This window comes from Pristis pectinata, chromosome 7 (genome assembly GCF_009764475.1).
Source record: "Pristis pectinata isolate sPriPec2 chromosome 7, sPriPec2.1.pri, whole genome shotgun sequence".
Lineage (NCBI taxonomy): Eukaryota > Metazoa > Chordata > Chondrichthyes > Rhinopristiformes > Pristidae > Pristis > Pristis pectinata.
In genome coordinates this window covers 103555853-103572278 of record NC_067411.1, presented here as the reverse complement: position 1 = coordinate 103572278, position 16426 = coordinate 103555853, and the positions used below count along the sequence as shown (strand labels likewise).

At 40.8% G+C, this 16426-nt stretch overlaps 1 protein-coding gene across 1 annotated transcript in view; it reads right to left on the bottom strand.

Annotated features, from left to right (window-relative positions):
- LOC127572945 (transcription factor TFIIIB component B'' homolog) overlaps positions 1-16426 on the bottom strand; it is a 56833-nt gene that overhangs the window by 22771 nt on the left and 17636 nt on the right. Inside the window, exons 4-11 of the mRNA XM_052020670.1 lie at positions 14962-15071; positions 14125-14175; positions 13592-13714; positions 12156-12289; positions 9666-9760; positions 9390-9444; positions 8684-8827; positions 6514-6795 (exon numbers count right to left, since the gene is read on the bottom strand). Of these exons, the coding sequence (XP_051876630.1) occupies positions 6514-6795; positions 8684-8827; positions 9390-9444; positions 9666-9760; positions 12156-12289; positions 13592-13714; positions 14125-14175; positions 14962-15071 (994 nt within the window). The remainder of the gene's footprint in view (positions 1-6513; positions 6796-8683; positions 8828-9389; positions 9445-9665; positions 9761-12155; positions 12290-13591; positions 13715-14124; positions 14176-14961; positions 15072-16426) is intronic.

The window sequence follows — 16426 nt, the reverse complement described above, 5'->3', positions numbered from 1 at the left end:
TTCCATCAGCCATCTTTCAGCCCACTTTCCCAGCTGGTCAAGATCATGCTGCAAGCTTTGATAGCCTTCCTCACTGTCCACTACGCCCCCAGTCTTGGTGTCATCTGCAAATTTGCTGATCCAGTTTACCACATTATCATCTAAATCATTAACAGTGATGATAAACAACAACGGACTCAGCACCGATCCCTGCGGCACACCACTAGTCATAGGCCTCTCTTTCTTCTCCCGCTAGTGCAATGTTGAATCCAATTGACTACTTCATCCTGAATGCCAAGCGACTTAACCTTCTGAAGCAGCCTCCCATGCGTGACTTTGTCAAAGGCCTTGCTAAAGTCTATGTAGACAAGGTCCGCTGCCTTTCCCTCATCGACCTTCTTGGTAACCTCCTCGAAAAACTCTATACAATTGGTTAGACATGACCTACCACGCACAAAGCCATGTCGACTATCCCTAATCAGGCCCTGTCTATCCAAATACTTATATATCCTGTCCCTTAGAATACCTTCCAATAATTTACCCACAACTGACGTCAGGCTCACCGGCCTATTCTTAGAGCCTTTCTTGAACAACGCAACAATATTAGCTATCCTCCAGTCCTCTGGCTCCTCATCCGTGGCTAAAGACACCTTAAATATCTCTGCCAGGGCCCCTGCAATTTCTGCACAAGGTCCGAGGGGACATCTTGTCAGGTCCTGGGGATTTATTCACTTTCATCTGCCTCGAGACAAACAGCAGCTCCTGTTCTGTAATCTGGATATGGTCCATGACCTCACTACTCTTTTGCCTCAATTCTATAGTCTGTGTCTGTCTCCAGAGTAAATGCAGATGCAAAAAATTCATTTAAGATCTCCCCCATCTCTCTCGGCTCCACACATAGATGACCACACTGATCTTCAAGAGGGCCAATTTTGTCCCTTGCTCCCCTTTGCTCTATAGTTATAGAAACCCTTGGGATTCACTTTCACCCTGTCTGCCAGAGCAACCTCATGTCCTCTTTTTGTCCTCCTGATTTCTCTCTGAAGTGTTCTCTTGCATTTCTTATACTTCTCAAGTGCTTCATTGATCCTAACTGCTACACCTGATATGTGCCACCTTCTTTTTCTTTACCAGGGCCTCAATATCCCTCAATAACCAAGATTCCCTAAACCCATTAGCCTTGCCTTTTATTCTAACAGGAACAGACAGACTCTATTCTCTCAATTTTTCACTTTTGAAAACCTCCCACTTACCAAGCATCCACCAGAAAACAGCCTATCCCAATCCACGCCTGCCAGATCCCTTCTGATGCCATCAGAATTGGCCTTACTCCAATTTAGAATCTCAACCCAGAGGACCAGTCCTATCCTTCTCCATGATTATCTTGAAACTAATGGAATTATGATCATTAGATCCAAAGTGTTCCCCCACACACTTCTGTCACTTGCCCCATCTCATTCCCTAAGAGGAGATCCAGTATTGTGCTCTCTCTGGTTGGGACCTCCACATAGTGATGAAGAAAACTTTCCTGAACACATTTGACAAACTCTATCCCATCCAATCCCTTTACAGTATGGGAGTCCCAGTCAATATGCAGAAAGTTAAAAACATCTACTATCACAACCTTATTTTTCTTGCATCTGTCTGCTATCTCTCTACAAATTTGTTCCTCTAAAGCACGTTGACAATTGGGAGATTATTCACAGGGTCATCCCTTTCTTATTCCTCAGTTCCACCCACAAAAGGTTTACAGTGGACGCAATCTCACTGGCTCTTCGCTCAGCTCTGGAGCACATAGACAACAGCAAAACATACGTCACGCTGCTGTTTATCAATGACAGCTCGGTGTTCAACACCATCATCTCCTCTGCACTAATCAACAAGCTTCAAAACCTGGGCCCCTGTACCTCCCTCTGCAACTGGGTCCTTGACTTCCTTATTGGGAGACCGCAGTCAGTGTGGATCGGTAATAACATCTCCTCCTCGCTGACAATCAACACAGGCACACCTCAAGGATGTGTGCTCAGCCCACTGCTCTACTGTCTCTACACTCATGACTGTGTGGCTTTGCACAGCTCAAACACCATCTATAAATTTGCTGATGACACCACTGTTGTTGGCAGAATCTCAGGTGGCAATGAGGCGGCGTACAGGAGCGAGATAGATAGAACCATAGAACACTACAGCATAGAAAACAGGCTATTCAGCCCTTCTAGTCTGTGCCAAAACATTATTCCGCTAGTCCCATTGACCTGCACCCAGTCCATAACCCTCCAGACCTCTCTCATCCATGTATCTATCCAATTTATTCTTAAAACTTAGGAGTGAACCCGCATTTACCACATCAGATGGCAGCTCGCTCCACACTCCCACCATGCTCTTGAGTGATGAAGTTCCCCCTAAACCTTTCCCCTTTCACCCTGAAGCCATGTCCTCTCGTACTTATCTCTCCTAATCTAGGTGGAAAGAGCCTACTTGCATTTACTCTGTCTATACCCCTCATAATTTTGTAAACCTCTATCAAATCTCCCCTCATTCTTCTGCACTCCAAGGAATAAAGTCCTAACCTGTTCAATCTCTCCCTGTAACTCAACTCCTGAAGATCCGGCAACATTCTAGTAAACCTCCTCTGCAATCTTTCAATCTTACTGATATCCTTCCTATAGTTAGGTGACCAGAACTGCACACAATACTCCAAATTTGGCCTCACCAATGTCTTATACAACCTCACCATAACATCCCAACTCCTTCAAAGTTATATCTTTTTCTCCAACAATCTCAAATAATGCAGTCAAAGGATTAAGTTTAAAATTTATTTTGAAAAGTACAGAAAAAGTATGAAAGACCTCTGTCCAATATTTTTTAAGACTCTGACACGTCCAAAACATGTGAATTAAGGAAGCTACTCCTTTATTGCATTTGTCACAGTAAGGAGATATGTCAGAATAAAAACAGGATAATTTATCCTTAGACAAGTGAACTCCATGGACCACCTTAAATTGAAGGAGAGAGTGACGAGCACATAATGACGAAGTATTAACCAACTTGAAAATTTCATTCCAAGTTTCCTCAGAAATTTACATCTGCAAATCTTGTTCCCAAGCGTTTTTAATTTTATCTGGTGGCGCCTTACTCATTCCTAGTAATCTGTCATAAATATTAGATATTGAGCCATCCCAAAAAGGTTCCAAATTAAAAATTATATCTAATAAATTCTTATCAGGACTCAAAGGAAAAGATTGTAATTGCTTCTACTTCTCTTAGAGCCAGGAGGGCTGTGTTGCTTAAATGGAAGGAAGTTACTCCTCCTACTCATGCTCAATGGTTACGGGATGTTATGTCATACTTGAATCTAGAGAAGATTCGCTGTTCAGTTTTTGAACCTAACCTAGACTTTCAAACCCTGTGGGGACCTTTTTTGAATTATTTTCAAAATCTCTGATTTGGGGACTAAAATGCAGATATTGGGTGACACGGTTACATTTTTAAAAGATTTTCCTTGTTGTTTTTTTCCATCTAACAGCTTCGGGTTTTGGTAGTGGGAGTAGATTTCTTTTTACAATAAAATATTTCAATTTTTTCTTCCTTTATTAACTAACTACTATATGTGATTATTAATTTAGAGTATTGTAATCTAAGTACGATTTAATACAATGTATTCAGTAGTATTTTTATTCTCTTTCTTGATGCATGAACTCTGTATTTTTTTCATGGATTCAATAAAAATATTGTAAAGAGAACATCCCAACTCCTATACTCAATACTTTGATTTATGAATGCCAGGATGCCAAAAGCCTTCTTTACAACCCTGTCTACTTGTGACACCACTTTCAGGGAATTATGTATCTGAACTCCCAGATCCCTTCGTTCCTCCACACTCCCCAGTGCCCTACCGTTTACTGTGTATGTCCTACCTTGATTTGTCCTTCCAAAATGCAACACCTCACACTTGTCTGCATTAAATTCCATCTGCCATTTTCCCAGTTGGTCCAGATCCCTCTGCAAGCTTTGAAAGCCTTCCTCGCTGTCCACAACGCCTCCAATCTTAGTGTCATCAGCAAACTTGCTGATCCAATTTACCACATTATCATCTAGATCATTGATATAGACAACAAACGACAATGGCCCCAGCACAGATCCCTGAGGCACACCACTAGTCACAGGCCTCCAGTCTGAGAAACAATCATCCACTACCACCCTCTGTCTTCTCCCAGACAGCCAATTTCAAATCTGGTTTACAACCCCTCCATGGATACCTAGTGTCTGAACCTTCTGAACTAACCTCCCATGTGGGACCTTGTCAAAGGCCTTACTAAAGTCCATGTAGACAACATCCACAGCCTTTCCTTCATCTACTTTCTTGGTAAATCGGCTGGTTGAGTGGTGTCACAAAAGCAGCCTTGCACTCAATGTCAGCAAGACCAAGGAACTGGTTGTGGACTTCAGGAAGGGGAAGTCGGGAGAAAACACACCAGTCCTCATTGAGGGGTCAGCAGTGGAAAGGGTGAGCAACATCTCAGAGGATCTATCCTGGGCCCAACACATTGATGAAATCATGAAGGCGGCACACCAGCAGCTCTACTTCATTAGGAATTTGAGGAAATTTGGTATGTCACCAAAGACTCTTGCAAATTTCTACAGATGTACAGTGGAGAGCATTCTGACTGGTTGCATCACCGCCTGGTATAGAGGCTCTAATGTACAGAATCAAAAGAGGCTACAGTGGGTTGTAGACTCAGCTAGCTTCATCACGGGCACAACCTTCTCCATCATCGAGGACATCTTCAAGAGGCGGTGCCTCAAGAAGGTCACATCCATCATTAAGGACCCTCACCACCCGGGACATGCCCTCTTCTCGTTCCTACCATCAGGGAGGAGGTTCAGGAGCCTGAAGACCCACACTCAACGATTCAGGAACAGCTTTTCCCCCTCTGCCATCAGATTTCTGAACGGTCCATGAACCCATGAACACTTTATCCTTATTCCTCTTTTGCACTATTTATTGATTTTTGTAACTTGTAGTAATTTTGTGTCTTTATGTCTTGCACTGCACTGCCACCGCAAAGCAACACATTTCACAACATATGTTAGTGAAAATAAACCTGATTCTGATGCTCTAAGTTCATCTGCCTGACCTACAATACTCCTTGCATTGAAATAGACACATCTCAGGACATTAGCCCCACCATGCTCATCAACCTGTCAATACCTGTCTCTACTTTCATGCAAGGATTTGGTCCCCCTCCAGTTCAGGTGCAAACCATCCTGTTTATGCAGGCCCCACCTGCCCTGGAAGACAGCCTAATGATCCAAAAATCTGAAGCCCTCCCTCCTGCACCATCTCCTTAGCCACGTGTTAAACCATAGTTTAACCACATGTTAAACTGGACTACCTTCCTGCCTCACTCACACGTGGCATGGGTAGCAATCCTGAGATCACCACCCTGGAGGTCCTGTCTTTTAACTTAGCACCTAACTCCCTGATTTCGCTTTGCAGGACCTCACACCTTTTCTTGTCTATGTTGTTAGTACCAATGTGCAGCACCACTTCTGGCTGTTCACCCTCCTCCTTAAGAATGCGGTGGACTCGATCCGAGACGTCTCTGACCCTGGCACCTGGGAGGCAACTTCCCATCCAGGAGTCTCGTTCTCGTCCACAGAACCTCTTGTCTGTTCACCTAACCAATGAATCCCCTATCACTACTGCACTCCTCTTCCCCCACCCCCTTCCCTTCTGAGCCACAGAGCCAGACTCCGCACCAGAGGTCTGGAGGCTGTGGCTTTCCTCTGGTAGGTTGCCCCCCCCACCCACAAAGTATCCAAAACAATATATGTGTGATTGAGGGGAAAGACCACAGGGCTACTCTGCAACGACTGTCTATTCCCTTTCCCTCCCCTGACGGTCACCCAGCTACCTGCATCCTGCAATCTAGATGTGACTGCCTCCCGGTAACTCCTGTCTATCATCTCCGTTTCCCAAATGATCCGGAGTTCATCCAGCTCCAGCCCCCTAACACGGTCTGTAAGGAGCTGCAGCCAGATGCACTTCTCGCAGGTGTAGTCATCAGGGAAGGTCTCCCTGACTTCCCACATCCCACAAGAGGAGTACAACACTGCTCTGACTGACATTTCACTGCTCTACTGTGGAATACAGGAAAAAAAAGACCTTACCTGAACCTCACCTCAGCCTCCTGAACCAAAGCCGAATCAATGATAACAACAAAATAAAAACCTTACCTGTTCGAACCTATGCCTTCTCTCTGATGCCCTTTTACCTAGAGAGCTCATTTTATTTTGTTCAACAATGCCATTTTTAAATCCCTTAGAGCCCATTCCTGTGCTGTACTGCTCTATGTTCTAAACAACAATAGTCATCAATGATGTTTATGTTAGTTCTTTCTTCATTTTGTTCCTTCCTATCCACCTGGGCTACATTACATCATGGCCCAAGTTCAGCAATGGTATGGGTGGGGGGGAGGGTGAAAAATGCAACCATCAGCCTTAAATAAAACAAATACTGATGCAGACTTTTACCTTTCTTGTGCTGCCGTACTTTACACTTTGATTTTTGAGTATCATCCTCCCCTTCTGAGGGTTCTTCAGTGATTTCCCTCTCTGCTGGCTCTGCAGCAACCTTTTCTTTCCATTTTCTCTTGCGTTTGATCGGGGGCTGCTTTTGTACAGCTTCATTATTCTGTGTATCTTCCTCGGTTCCTTCTGTTATAGCACTAGAGTCAGCTTCAGCTAATTCATGGTCAGCAGCTTCAATTGGATCAGGATCATCTGGGTCACTTTCGGTCTCTTTCAATTTCTTGCCTAAATGCATCATAAATAAAAACAGAAGTGGCCATAAGGTGAAACATGAGCAAAGGTTTCTTCAACAACCACCGTTGTCTGAAGATAAGACGTAGATGTAGAGAACATAGAGAGAGTAATTACGAAATCCAAATGTTCCACGATGGAACCCAAACGACACTTCAGTGTTTATTCGGTAGTGACTTCCTCACCCCGAAAAGCATCCAAATCGTGGTCGTCCACACACACAAATACCTGTTTCCTTCTACAGGTCAGCAACAAAGTGAACTCCACCGGATTACTTCCAATTTCCATACATGGATTTCAGTGGCAGACACAGTTATTGTTTCTCATCCATCGATAGAGAAAACTAGCAGACTGGTGTCTCTCTCCCTTCCTTCGACTGACCTCTTCAACAACGTCATTATGTCCTTTATCTTCTATTGACGTAAGCACGCCACACACACACACACACACACACACACACACACACACACCCTCTATCTTAAAGGGACATTCACTGAGTCCGTAACACCAGTGGGGTTCTACAGGGTTCAGTGCTCAGTCCGTTGCTTCCTGCATTATATACGTTAATGAATTAGACCTAAAGCAGTGGGCATGGTAAATAACTTTGCACATGATACAAAAAAAATTGGCTGAGGAAAAAGCTTTAGGGTGCAGGAGCGTATCAATGATCTGGTAAGCTGGGCAGAGAAATGGCAAATCCGATTAAATCCAGAGACGTCTGAGGTCGTGCACTTGGGGAAGTGCAACGAAGCAAGGCAGACATAAACAAATGGGTAGAAGGTGAACAGTGCGGAGATACAGTGGGATTTTGGGGTATTTCTCCACAGATCCTGAAATAAGATGGTAAAAAGGCATACAGGATGCTTTTCTTTGTAAGCTAAGGCACAGAGTACAAGAGATGGAAAACTGTGCTAGAACTGGTTCTATTAACATTGGTTAAATCAAAGCTTGAATACTGTATACAACTGTGAACAACACGTTAAAGACTTGATTGTACTGGAGCAGGTACACAGAGATTTATTAGTTCAGGACTGGAAAATTGTAGCTGGGAGGAAAATTTGGATAATCTAGGTTACTTTCCTTGGAACAGAGGAGGATGAGGAGAGACTTAACTGAGGTGTGTAAAATTACAAGGGACTGAGTTACTGTAAATAGGAAGGAACTACTTCCCTTAACAAAGGGATCAAAAATCAGAGCACGTTGGTTTAAAATAATTGGTAGAAGAATGAAAGGGGTGATGAGGAAAATGTTTTTCCACATTAAAGGGTGGTAGGGGTCTGGAGCTCATTGAAAAGGTGGTAGAAACATAAACCCTCAACACATTTAAAACAGTACTTGGATCTGTACTTGAAGAGGCATAATCCAAAGGGCTACAGACCAAGTACTTGGAAGGTGGGATTAAGCTGGAGAGATCTTTTTCAACCAGGATGGACAATATTGATTGAACAGCCACCATCTGTGTTGGAAATGATTCTATGATTGCCTAAATGGAGTAAAATGGTTAGGAAGACACAAGAGAATGCAGATGCCGGAATCTGGAGCAAAAAAACGAGCTGCTGGAGGAACTTAGTGGGTCAGAAACAATTAGGACCTCTACATCAAATTACCCTCTTATTCCTTCTTGTACGTGTACACTTCACTGGCTAGACTTATTTAAATGTCTTCTCTTGTTTTGCTCTGAACTTTCAACCTCAGCTGAAGGCAAATGGCCTCAGATATGACAATTATATGGAAAGTACTGTTTATGCTCTTTCAAATTTACTTTTTAATGTTTAAAAAATCTGTGGTAGACAACACAATGGGAAACTGGCATTCTTATTAGTTCAGAGCAAAACAGTCCAAGCATATTAAAAAATAATTACATATTTTAAAATCATATTACTTTTCCTGCTCCGTTTGGTAGTTGATTTTCTTGGAGTTTGACTTTTATCTCTTCCATTCCTTTCCCTCTTCCGCTTTGCCTCTCCTTCCAGAACCTGAGTTAATAGCTCTCCAAAAAAATCTAGATCAAGTGGCTTCTTCTCTTCTATGTGACACAAAGTAGGTTAAAATAAGACATAGATGACACAGATGCATAAAGGACACACACAAGAACATCTATAAGCATACATCATCCATTATTTCTTTGACCAAGTCCTCCTTTGAAAGTGCTCTGCTAATCTATTTTTAATTCAGTATCCAAATCGATCGATATGGCCCAATCCTTATAAAACAGTATAAAAGGTGAGAAGCCACAACTACCAAGCAAATTGGAAACTATGGGACCACTGCATATTGTTACTGCATAAACATACCTTGGATGCACAGAGCAACTAGACCATAAATGGAGAGCATAATCACCACACAAAAAGGTTTACCAATGAATCTTCTCTAGAATTAATGATATTTGAAAGCTGATTTTTTATTTCCCATTTTCCTAAAGCCTCAGCACTTCAGTTATCATGATGGCCTTTTCTGTAGTATCTCTCAGCTCTTCAGTTATGCAGTTAGCATTCGTATTACGTTTATTTCTCACTGACATCTGGAACAGTACATAAATCACTTTGTTTCAGGGAATCTAGCACCCACTTAAAGACTAGCATACTTACTGAATGCTTTGTCTATCCTCCATGAATTCAATTTTTCTTCCCGTTTAAATTTGTTCTGTAAGAAAAAATACTTCATAAATACTTTAACAAAAGTGAAAAAAATTAGGTTGTTTTATCAATATTACAGTTTCTTTCATATAAGATGCTGATGAAGATTACTGCACTTAGATGTTCCAACTCTCAATAAAGTAATCTATTTATATACAAGACCAACATTCAAAAATGCTTATGCAACTATTTGAAGAGATTTTTTTCCTCAATGTCAGTTAAAAATACCTTTATTTCGATTCTTGATCTGTTTGGGAACAGCTGACCAATCATAGAGAAATCTGTCCCAACCATACTTATTGCTAGAAAGAACATGTCAGTTTCTGGAAAAAAAAATAAAAATTTTCTGAAAGAACGTATTACAAATAAAATTGACAAGAAAGTTCTAATAACAAAAATTATACAATGCAAAACAGATTGAGAAGGCCATGTTATAATTATCTGATTATCCATAGAGGACGGCATAAGTACAGTGGTACAGATGCTAGAGCTGCTGCCTTATAGTGCCAGAGACTTGGGTTCAATTCTAAGCTTGGGTGGAGTTTATACGGAGTTTGCATGCTATCCCTGTGATCATATGGGTTTTCTCAGAGTGCCCTGGTTTCCTCCCACATCTCAATGTTGGTTGGTAGGTTAATCGGCCGCTGTGAATTGCCCCTAGTGTGTATGCAAGTAGTAGAATTTTGGGGGGAGATTAAAAATGGGATTATTGTAATATAAACTGGTGGTTAACGGTTGGGCTGACTTGGTGGCCGGAAGGTTTGTTATGCTGTATCTCTCTATAACTCCAAAGGTTTGAGTAATTACTCTGTAATACATGCCAACGACTAAATACAATACTATCAGCACCATTATAACTTTAATTAGCTAAACTATTTCCCCAATCAGAAGCAGCAAAAAAAGATAATGCCAAGCTTCATTATCTCAGAGTCCTAATGAGGCAGTGAGGATTGAGAAACTTGGTGAATATCAATCTGACTGGATCCCACTATCCCAGTCAGGCATGAGGTACACATGCAGCATCTATCAATCAATTGCATCTCACTTCAAAACCATCACTCCATGTTGAAAAATGTTAGGGCTGAATGAATCGCTGGGGATTCCAGCCAGAGCCAAGATCACAGCACTGGGGTAGTTCAATCACATAAAAGGAGCAAAAGTCCAAAGGCGATAGCAGTAGGAAACTTGATAGTGGTTCTGTATCGTGAATGGTAGAGCCTTAGGAAGTACTGAATAACAGAAGGATCTTGGGCAACAATTCCAAGGATCCCTTAAGGCAGGAGAACAGGTAGTTAAGAAAGCATATGGAATACTCATCTTCGTTATTCAATGCACAAAATATATGAGCAGGGAGGTTACATATAACTTTTTAAAACATTGGCTAGACCACAGCTCAAGTAGTGTGTGTAGTTCTGGACATCACACTACAGAAAGAACGTGATTACACTAGAGAAAGTGCAGAGGAGATTCACCAGGATGTTGCCTAGAATGGGGCAATTCATACGGTCCTATCGTTCATTATGCACATTGTAATCCTATTGGTCCTCCCAAAACGCATCACACCTTACTCTTATCAGGATTAAATTCCATTGCTGTGCTTGTTTTACCAACATCATCCTGTAGGCTAAGACTATCCCCCTTAATATCAACACTACCATCAATTTTTTGCGTCATCTGTAAACTTACTCATTATATCTCCTACATTCACATCCAAACCATTACTGTATTTCCAAATTTCAGGCTGGCCACCAATCACTCAGGATTTTTCATCGTTGGACTCAACTATTCTAATATTGGTGGATGTCCCATCTTTAACTAACCTTGCCCAAAACTCTGCTGCCTGTATTGCCAGCTTTCTATTATGCAAGTGGGAATTTTATGTATTGGGCAAACAATCCAATATTCTCATTCTTGCTGACAAGCAAATACTCCTAATAATACTCAAATATTTTGCTCTCATACAAATTCTTTCATGTTCTTGCCTTACTTGTTCATGTTCTTTATAACCTCTTCCAGCCCTATGGTAACCCCAAACCAAAATATCCATTCTTCTGCTCTGACCCTATTACTGTGCCTTCAGCTACTGGCCCCACATTCAGAATTCACTCCCTCAACCTTGCCAGCTTCTTCACTACCTTTAAAATTCTCTTTAAATTACACCAACAAGTATCATATGATTAACACAAGTCATTTGGCAACTTTAGTGGGAAGAAAGATATTCATTTGAAAGACTAATATTAAATATATAAATCTCTCAAAAGTTGTACAACAACTGTAATACTTATTTTTATATTAACAGGAAGTACCTGATCGTATTCCAAAATATTAGATGCATGATTCTGTTTTTCTAAGGCATGGATGGCTTGGATAAATAAACTATGCAAAAATAAACCATGCTATGGTAAAAATCACCTTAAGGAACTGAAAACTGCTTGCAAAACTGCTACACATAATAGAAACGGAAGTACACTGTCAAATGGAATCAGTTTAGATATGCACATTGGTATTGACAGTACACAATTTAGTGAATTTGGAATACTGCGCGTGAGAAATGAGATTATTTTCTGCCTAGAAATATTTTGTTGTATAAGCAGGAAAAGTAAATGCTGCAGGTGTGGAACTTAAGAGAACTAAATTGTGGCTTGATTCCCTTTAAATTACAGCTCAAGTGAGCAAAACAAAAAGCAGGACTTTTTTTTGAGGAGCCATTAAACATACCTTTATCAGACCATGGCTTTGTGTGGGTGCTCTTTCTAAAGCTGGAATAGGTTGTCTGAGAGCCACGTTCAAAGATGGGATCATTTTCTTCAACAACATTAGAAGTCTTCATCCTTACAACCTCAACTGTTAAGCTGATTTTGTTTTAAGAAAAATAAAATACATTTGAAATTAATGGCTGAGTTGATAAGGTTTACCATAATGCATTACAACCTTCCCTCCTTAGGCAACTCTTATTCTGTTCAGAGCATTCAACAATGCAAATCCTCTAATTTACTGGATATTTAGCCACTTTTGGAAGACAGTTGTAAGACCACTGTTAAGAAGCAAAGGTCAGACCAATCCATAATTTTTGTTTTGAGTACAGAATCTCAGGCAACTGGAGGCAGAGTACAGAGTCCCAAAAATAATCTCAAAGCTCAAAGAGTTCAATATTGAAGACCAGCTGCATAAACTTCCATAGTTTCTAAATGATTGGAAGAGGATTTGGTTTAGGTACTTAAACGATAATGCATTCAACAAGTTAGATAAAGAAAGTGTTTTCTCTGGCAGAGAAATCCAGAACATACAAAAATGACCTTAAAATTAAATCTAGGAAATTTAAGTGTGAAATCATAGAATTTGTAACAGTAATCTGGAATCCCCAGGATTATTAATTCTTAAATACTTGAAATGTTTAAGATTGTGTGTTGGGTTGGGGCATCAAAAACTTGGGTTAAAAAGCTAATAAGTGGAGTTAATCTGTCTGAATGGCTGACTTCCCTCCAGCACTTTGCTCAAGTGGCAGCCCACCTATGGAATAAAGAATATATTCAGTTCCTTCTGACTCAGAAGGAATACTACCACAGACTTTGTTAATGAGTTTCTGTTGGAGTCTGATCATCATTTATATGATTGAGAATTATTGGCACACATCATGTCTGAATATTGAATGGTTTAATTTTGTTCAGGTTTTTTATCTTATAAACAAAAGGGCCACCAATCTGCTCAGATCGTTAACTGTCAGTAAGATTTTAATTTTAACACTTCCAAGCCTCAAGTAATATTTTCTATCAATTTCTGACCGAGAAAGTTTATAAATTCCAAAGATGCTTGGAAATTGCAGTTTGTCTATAAGCACAGACTTTAGCAATTAGTAAAAACTGTACTGTTGCTTGATAAATTACTACATTATTAAATTAATCAGAGACTTGATGGGATACCATAATTAAGTAAACTTAAAGCCGCTTTAACTTTAAAGAGCTGGGGAATAAATCAGCAACACCAACCTTAAATCATTTACATCTTAAGGATCCAACCTGCACCAAAATAGTGAATATCATTGAAGTAAGCAATGCTATTCAGTAATATATCAAGCATCAAAAGTAATTAGAATTGGTGAAATGATGACCAATTAAGTGGTTAATCAGAAATGCTTTAATATTTTGGTTTGATACCTTTCTTCATCAATAATAATAGAGCCATCTTCAGCGACTTTAACCCGTGGACCCAAAACTGCATCATCAGATTCCTCATCCTCTTCCTCGTTAGTTGGGGCATTGTTACTTCCCACTTCTGGCCTATAATGCAAATGGGAAGGTACAATATCAGTGTCACTCTACACTCTTTGCTGCTAAGGTGATAAAACTACCAGAGAAGCAAAACTCAATCAAGCTTTATGTGGTTAATGGACAGAAATGTTTTCTTTAAGAGCTAGTATATTTTTTATTACATTTGGCAAGAACTGCTGATATGGTAGCAATGACTGGGACCATGTTTCTACTTTCTATTCTCCAATTAGTATGTGATTTTTATTGGCAACCAACAGATCCCAGGAATATATGAATTAATTTCTTGGCCCTTTGTTAAAATTTTTCCGAATGAAAACCTGGAGAAAACCACCAAAACAAAAACCTGCCACTTCATATACATACGATTATTTAAGTTTATTGTAAAATTGTTTATTTTTAATAATCAAAGATGTACTCACTCTTTATTTAGAACTGGAGGAGATGGTCTTCTTTCTTCGTCAAATGAAGATCTACAAGGATTTGCATTCAAATAAAAACTTCATAAAACCTGCACTTAAAAATTACTATGGAAAAAGTTAATTTCATGTCTTCAGCCGAACGGAATGCAGTGACATTACATGCTGCAGAGGTGGCACAATAGTTAAATTACCCAAATCATCACCCAGAAGCCTGGAGTAACAATCTGAAGACCCAAGTTCAAATCCCATCAAATCAGCTGAGAGTTTGAATTCAGTTAATAAGCTGGAATTGGAAAATTGAGAACAACTGGTCTTATAATAAATAACAAATGGCTGGAGGAACTCGGCGGTCAGACAGCATCTGTGGAGGCACTGGGATAGGCAGAGGAGTTCCGATGCAGGGTTTTGACACAAAACGTTGACTATCCCTCTGCCTCTACAGATGCTGCCTGACCTGTTGAATTCCTTCAGTAGTTCATTTCTTGGTCCAGATTCCAGCAACTGTAGTTTCTTGTGTCTCGAGTCTTAGTAATGATGACCACAAAACTGCTAGACTGCTGTAGAAACCCATCTGATTCTCATATGTCATTCAGGAGAAGAAATCTGCTATCCTTACTCAGTATGGTCTATATGTGGCTCCAGATGCACACCACATAATCAACTATTTAAAAATAAACATTACCATATGTCTTAATACACCACTCAGTTATCAGCATCACATTCTCAGGGAACAAATAATTAGAGATGGACAATAAATTCTGGCCATACCAGTGATGATCAGATCACAAAAACTGAATAAATAAAACAAAATACTCAGAATAGTACTAGATCACTTACAGCATTGGATTTGTATCAGGCAGGTAGTAGATGAAGTCTCTCATTGTCATTTTAGTACGTTCTGGTGGGTTATTGGTTTCCCAAATTGGAATCGTTTCTCTGTGAGCTTTCTACAATAGCCCCAAAAAAGGCAACTTGTTTAAGAATGCATCATCATCAGAAAACAGTTAAGGATGACAACATTGGTGTGTAATACTTAAAACAGATATGCAAGGAAGTAAACCGATGTCAAGTTGTAATTATACATTTAAATACAAAGTGCACCATATCACCTACTATGTAACCTAGTGGGTCTACAAGTTAAATATTTGACCATACAATACAGAACAATGTAGAACAGCACAGCACAGCACAGGGACAGGCCCTTTGGTCCATCATGTCTGTGCCGACAACAATGTCAATTTAAATTAATTCCATCTGCCTGCATGTGGTCTATACCCCTCCATCCCCTACCTGTTCATGTCACTAAATGCCTCTTGAATGTTGCTATTGTATCTGCTTTTACCACCTCCCCAGGCAGCACGTTCCAGGCACCTACCCCTCTGTGTAAAAAAAACTTGCCTCACAAATCTCCCTTAAACTTTCCCCCTCTCACCTTAAACCTATGCCCTCCAATATTTGATATTTCCACCCTGGGAAAAAGACTGAATATCCACCCTCCCATAATTTTATATATTTCTATCAGGCTGTCCCTCAGCCTCCAATGCTCCAGAGAAAATAATCCAAGTTTGTCCAACCTCTCCAAATACTCTCTAATCCAATCAACATCCTGGTGGAGCTCCTTTGCACCCTCTCCTAAGGCCTCCACATCCTTCTGTAATGTGGCAACCAGAACTGCACACACTAGAACAAATGTAGTGTGGTGCTTTAATTATGCAAGATGTACTTGATTGTATTTTGCACAGAAAATAACAGCAAAGGTAAGAAATGTTCACCTGAACAGAAGTAAACCAGACAACAGCTTCTTGTATTCACATGTGCACAATTAAACTCAGAATTCTGGAAGTCGCCGTCAAAGCTACAAGGAGGCAGTCACTCCGAAGCTGCAGGAGGCAGGTAGCTGGGTGACTGTCAGAAGAAGGACGGAGAATAGGCAGGTAGTGCAGAGTACCCCTGTGGCCGTTCCCCTCAATAACAGGTATACCACTTTGGATACTGTTGGGGGAGGACAACCTACCAGGGGAAAGCTGCAGTGACCAGGTCTCTGGCACTGAGCCTGGTCATGGTGCAGAAGAGAAGGGGGGGGAGAAGAGGAGAGTGGTAGTGATAGGGGATTCCATAGGAAGGAGGGGGGGGTGCAGACAGGAGATTCTGTGGACGTGAAAGGGACTCCCGGATGGTATGTTGCCTCCCTGGTGCCAGGGTCAGGGACGTCTCGGATCAGGTCCACAGCATTCTGAGGGGGGAGGGTGGACAGCCAGAGGTCGTAGTACATATTGGTACCAATGATATAGGTAGAAAAACA